The sequence below is a fragment of the Dipodomys ordii genome, unplaced genomic scaffold, assembly GCF_000151885.1.
Source record: "Dipodomys ordii isolate 6190 unplaced genomic scaffold, Dord_2.0 Scaffold45, whole genome shotgun sequence".
Taxonomy (NCBI): Eukaryota; Metazoa; Chordata; class Mammalia; order Rodentia; family Heteromyidae; genus Dipodomys; species Dipodomys ordii.
The window spans coordinates 9,779,935-9,786,164 of record NW_012267261.1 but is presented as its reverse complement, the minus strand read 5'-3'; the positions used below and the strand labels follow the sequence as shown (position 1 = coordinate 9,786,164).

The 6,230-nt window shown below is 37.6% G+C and overlaps 1 protein-coding gene across 4 annotated transcripts in view; it reads left to right on the top strand.

Moving 5' to 3' along the window:
* The window catches only part of Kalrn (kalirin, RhoGEF kinase), a 531,501-nt gene that overhangs the window by 310,962 nt on the left and 214,309 nt on the right, over positions 1-6,230 (top strand). For all 4 annotated transcript variants that reach the window (XM_013019466.1, XM_013019467.1, XM_013019468.1 and 1 more), the window contains exon 16: positions 1,404-1,523. In XM_013019466.1, coding sequence (XP_012874920.1) covers positions 1,404-1,523 — 120 coding nt within the window. The remainder of the gene's footprint in view (positions 1-1,403; positions 1,524-6,230) is intronic.

Here is a 6,230-nt window from a genome sequence, read left to right as displayed (position 1 = left end):
AAAGAAAGAAAGAAAGAAGGAAAGAAAAGAAAGAACATTGAAGGAAAAAAATCTGAAACAAATTATGGTGTCTTCTCCTTTGGTATGAGGTAACAAGAATTTTATTTCCTCATCCAAGCAAAAGTTTCAGGCTCCCTAAGATATATGACAATGTTCTAGTGACCAGAACCAGGTAGGTTTTCAGAGCCTGACTCTTCCATTGGATTATTTACAATGCATCTATCAACCACATCTCCATCTCACTTACGATTGTCTAAACTGCCAGCTGTTTCCCTCTGTACTCTAATACTTCCTGAGTTTTCTCCTTCACCCCCAGTACTCATCAAGGTCCCAAGAAGTTGTATTCAGCCTAGCCCTAATCTCTGAATAACTGAAGTTGATTACAGTTGACTCTCCCTTTTTCTAATGATTCAATATATGAATTATTAATGCTCTCCCTTTCCTTTTTCCTTTGGCTCAAGCCTGTCTAGTCTTGGCTATTTTGTAAGGTATAGGAGTTGGACCCACTTTTCAAATGTGACTCCAATAACCTCCATTACTTTCAAAACATTACTATGTACACTCCTGTGCTAGGCGCTATGTAAGCTTAAAACATGATAAATCCAGGAAGTTTACATTCTAAGGGAGAAGATGAAACATATATCAAAATGACTGAATAAAGCAGACTGTGATGAGCACTCTAAAGGTGGTACATACAAAAAGAATATGGTCATGCTCAATGAGAAAATAAATTGTTTCCAACAGGAGCAATTAGGTGTGAAAGATTCCAATAAGTTAGTATTTGAACTAGGCCTTAAAATGAGGATACTAGTAGTTGGAGTTTATTTATTTATAATATTTCTCTCTGTTTCAGAAAACACTTTAGATACAAATATAGTACAACTAGATAAAATAATGGAGCACGTTAAGAAATTGGGACATGGGTGTTAAAGAAAGGATGCAATATGGGAATGAGGCTGAAATATAAAATGATACTTGTGACACAAGATGCTTAGGAATATAGGTGAAATGACTATTTAAGATCCTTGTTGTCAGTCATTATGTTGAAAACGAACAACTTTGGTGCGGGGGTTGGGGGGGAGTGGGGAGGATTGGTGGGGGGCGGGGAGGGGGAGGATGGGAAGGGATGGGAAGGGGAAACAAAGGAGGAGGCTACGATGCTTGATAAGAAATGTACTCATGATCTTGCCCATGTAATTGTAACCCCTCTGTACAGTATTTTCACAATAAAAAAAAGAAAAAGATCCATTAATAGTACAAAGGGATTTCATAAAAAAAAAAAGATCCTTGTTGTCCTCAGAAGTTATATAAAAGCCCTCTAACTGAAATGTCCTTAGAGAAAGCAACAGGTCTTAGGAAGCTATGCGATCCATTCACATGTATGCTTGGCCCCAACTCCCTAGGTCCTGGGGTGGATCCGAAATGGAGAGTCCATGCTAAATGCCAGCCTGGTCAATGCCAGTTCTTTGTCTGAAGCAGAGCAGCTACAGCGGGAGCATGAGCAGTTCCAACTGGCCATCGAGGTAACACCCAAATCTGTCTATGCTGCCTTTTGTTCCCTTTTTTACTTCACTCATTGGGAAGCATGATTTCCTGAGGTGTGGGCATTTCTTCATGTGATGGAGCTCTTATTCTTTGTAGTGAAATGGCCCAAGGAGCCTCCCTATTACTAGGTATTGATGGAGAAGCAAGTGCAAGATTTTAAGTAGGCCCAGAATCAGAAGCCAAGTACTGACTACAAGTGAGAATCTTAGTTGCTTTTTGATGCTTTCCACTTTTAAGGCCTGGTACATTGATATTTTTGATTGGACAGACTTTTCTTGATGAGATATATAAAGATTTGAAATGACTGCCAACTGAAGGTCATTCAGAACTGAGAGTAAGCAAGTGCACAAATCAGTAGTAAATTGGATGCTATTTAAATGTTTGCTTATAGGTCAGAGTATACCTTTTAACAAGGACCATGAACATTGAAGAGATTTGCACCAGATATTAAGGCTAGTAGAAATCATAAAGAATAAACCAGAAGTATATCATCTAGGACTTTGAAAAAGCCTATTGCAAAATAAAACTTCACTTATGATCATCTAATATAAACATTGTCCTTCTTTAAAAAACACCTTTAATTATCCTTTCTACTAGGGCATTCGCCTTCCCATAGAGGCTTAAACTGATTGCCTTATGGGAGGGAAACTAGGAAATGGGATGTAGAACTCTATTAAAAAATGAAACAAGTTCAGTACCAATGGGAAAAGAATGAGAACAAAGTGAGAACTTGTGGCTCAGTGTAAAACTTAGCCCATTTTTTTTTAGTATGTAAGAACTGTAAAGGTGTTATTTCTGTAAAAATTAGTGTGAATTTTAGACAATAATATATAAGCAATATGGCAAAATAATAAAAATTTAACCACCCATATCCATAAATATGTCTTTGAATAAAGTAGTCCAGCTGGTTGCTAGTCATTTTTAAACAAATAATGATTGAATTCAGACATTTAATTTTTGCAGGAACCCTCTTATTATGTGTAAACATACTTAACATTAATGAACTTTCCATTCATCATGGAAAGTTTCCAAGATACTTGATATCTTCTTAGGAGCCATTACTAGTTGTAGAACTACTATCTGGGATCTGAGACTTAAAAATAAAATACATGTTGTATCTACAGTATGAGGAAATAATTTTCCAAGGAGGACTAGCCAGAGGAGAGAAGTTTTATTATCATTCATGGTCTATCCTTGTACTGCAGTTTACTGGCATTCCTCAGTAGTGTTGCAATTTATTGACAGTAAAGGAAAAATCCAGACTACGGTTATCATTGGCATACAGTGGTCAAATTCCCATAGGCGTGGGCAGCAGTAAGGGTTAATAATCAGGTTTGAGGCATGACATGAACTGTGAGAGATGTTAGGCAGAGACAATGTCCGCTCTCGGTCATTGTCATTGTCGACCTCCTTATTCATCTTGAATAAGCTCTATATAACTTGTCAGGTGATTAAATCTCCAGTCCCTTAATCAAATTTCAGACAAGTAAGACCAAGTATCATGGCATGCTTGATTATCTCAGTGGGCTGGCAAGAAAGAGTATATAAATGTCTTCATAGTGTCATTTAAATGACTGACTTCTACTTACCTACCTACCTACCTGCATATGCATTATGAATGGATTTCTGTTAAATATATCCTTACAGAGTAAGGACTAGTTAAGCTTGAATATCTCCTAATCAGTCCTGAGTTTCTATAGGGGTACAACCTGATCAAGTATTTGGAATTGGTGCTGAGCTAGAGGCAATTCTAAGGCTGGTCTTAAGAGGGTCTGGCAGAGCAGATAGAATTTCTGTACTATTTTGGGACTGGGAGGTAAGCAGGGTACACAACATAGGTAGAATAATAAGAACAGAACCAGAATTTCAGCATATGCTCCTCCTCCAGGTGGTCCATGCTTTTCTCTAAATTTAAGTTTAGACCAGGCTGTGCATCAGGAGGAAAATATGTCGGGTGATGTAACTGGTTTTAAAGTGAGTGTAAGTATTAGTCTGGTTTGATTTAACTTAAGTCATCTAAATGTCTTAACCTAAATGATCGCTGGCATAATTTGGAGTATAATTTGACTTCTTGGGCCCTAACAAAGAACACTGGGTTCTTGTAAGGGTAAATAAAATATCTGTTATCGATGATGACATAATTTATTGAGCAAACTGAGACACTTAAATGTGAAAAGGGGAATTATTAATAACTAAACCAGGAAAATCAGTGTGTTGGAATTATATGGGGCATATGATGACATCTGCTCACCCTTGTTTGGGTGTCTTCATCAAGTTGACTTCACTGAAGGTCAGATTTTTCACCTGAAGTAGCTTTGTTTCAGGAAACCTTCTCCCAGAGCCATTCAGAATGGAGGGCCATACATAACATGTAGAAGAGGCATAGCTTTATCAAGCAAAGTAGAGTATTATTTTTTAATGTCCCAAGATACAGCTGGTATGTTTCCAGAAACTGTGAACTCCATAGACGAAAGCTCAATTTTGAAATCCACTTTTATTTGAAATCTTCTTATGCGGTTTAAACATAAGTTTATGCCAAGAAAGCTAGAAGTGGGTGGTAAATTTGATTGATTCAGTTCTATTTTCTTCTGCATACTCCCTACTACATATTAATGTCCTCAATAATACATGTCTTAAAGATATAACACTCAATATGATTAGACAATAGGGAGTAGAAATAAATGCAAAAATAATAACTCAAGCTTAGCAAGCAAAGATTATGCCATGTGGATAAGGGTTTATCATTTAAGAAATTAAAGAGGGAAGGACACCTCAACACTATTAAATGATAATGAGTTTCAGAGTAAAGAAGAGAATTTATTACATGGCTTAATTTTAGTAAAATCAAGACTGCTCCTTAGATCTAAAATAAGACATCATAGCAGTTTGATGATGACAGTTATATGCTGGTTTTAAATACTGAGAAAGGCCAGATAATTATCATAATCACTGACATTTCTTTGGTAAACCTGACTGAGAAATACTATGAATACCATTCTAGTCCTATATATAAAATTATGCAGTGTGATTAGTGGAAAGAATGTAGATTTATGAAGAGGTCAAATCTGTCTTACTCCTGGTTTCATCACTTTCTTAGTTGTATATTTTGAGGTAAGTCATTTTACCAGCTGAGCCTCAGTTTCTTAACCTCTGAAATGAGAATAATAGCATCCATTTAGTGTGGGGAGAACTCAAAATATATGCATAATCATAGTGCCCAGCACATAGCATTCCCTGCATAAATGGCAACTACTTAAATGATTTTCTAAACTGTCCTTGCCCTGAGAGTTTCATCCTCTAAGTAAAAAGAATAGGCTAAGCTTTGGGTGAATAACTTAGGAGTTCAGAAAAGAATAGTTTTTTTATGAGTCTCAAGCTGTCCTCGTTGAGGAAGGGTGACTTGAAACAAGTATCAAAGCAAAGCTAGGACACAGATATGAGGAGCTGAAGGAATCTACTAAAGGCAGGAAGAAGGAAGTAGCAAAGGGAAAAAATATGTGGTGTGTTGTCACAGGAGTTTTGGAAGGAAGTGTAGTTTATATTACAGAAGTAGTTGGGGGTCATATTGTAAGAGGCTTCTAATGACACCCTCTGAAGTTTGGACTGTATAGCAATGAGGGAACTAGTGAGGATTTTGAACTGAGAGGAGTGATACTTGTCACAAAATTGAATATTTATTAAAGCTATGAAGGATAAATTACTTAATGCAATTGGTTTCTATTATATGCAATTAAATGAAGCTATCAGAAATGTAAAAGGTAAGATGGGAACTGGTAGCTTACACTTGTAATCCCAACTCCTACAAGTAGGAGATTAGGAGTTTAGTGGTGAAGATCAGCTGGCTAAAAAAAGTTTATAGTTTGGCATGATGACACATGCTTGTCATCCTAACTATGTGGGAAGCTGAGATAAGGCAGATCACAATTCCAGGCCTGCTCTGGCAGAAAAGTCTGTGTGATTCCCTCTCCATGGGAAGATGTATAAAGTGGTGCATACCTGTCATCCCAACTATGATGGGAAGCAAAGGATAGAATGGTCATAGCCCAGGTGTACACCTAGTCAAGAAGTGAGACCCTATCTCAAAAATGATCAATGCAGCTGGGCACGGTGGTTCAAGCCTGTAATCTTATTTACTTGGGAGGCAGAAATGAGGGTATCATAAGTAGGAGGTAGAAATAAAGACAGCCTGGGAATAAAAATTCACAAGCCTCCATCTCAATCATGTAGCTGGGTGCAGTGGCATATACCTGTCTAGCAACATGGAGAAGCACAGAAAGAGGATCATAGCCCAGGCAATAAATATAAAATGAAATTCCATCTCAAAAATAACCAAAGAAAACATGGTTGGAGGCATAGAATTAAGTGGTAGAGCCCCTGCCTTGCAAATTCAAGTCGTAAAATTCAATCACCAGTACTGTCAATAAATAAAAAATAAATAGTGTAAAGAAGGATGGAGGAGAAATGGCACTGTGGCTCAAGTGGAAGAACGCTCACCTTGAGCTGAAGAGCACAGGGACAGTGCCCAAGCCCAGAGTTCAAGCCCCATGACCAACAAAAAAGACAGATGGAGGCATGGCTCAACAGCAGAGCATCTGCTAACCAAGCATAAGACTCTGAGTTCAAACCCCAGTACCTTCAAAGAGAGGAAAAAGGAAGGAAAGAAGAAGGAAGGAAGGAAGGAAGGA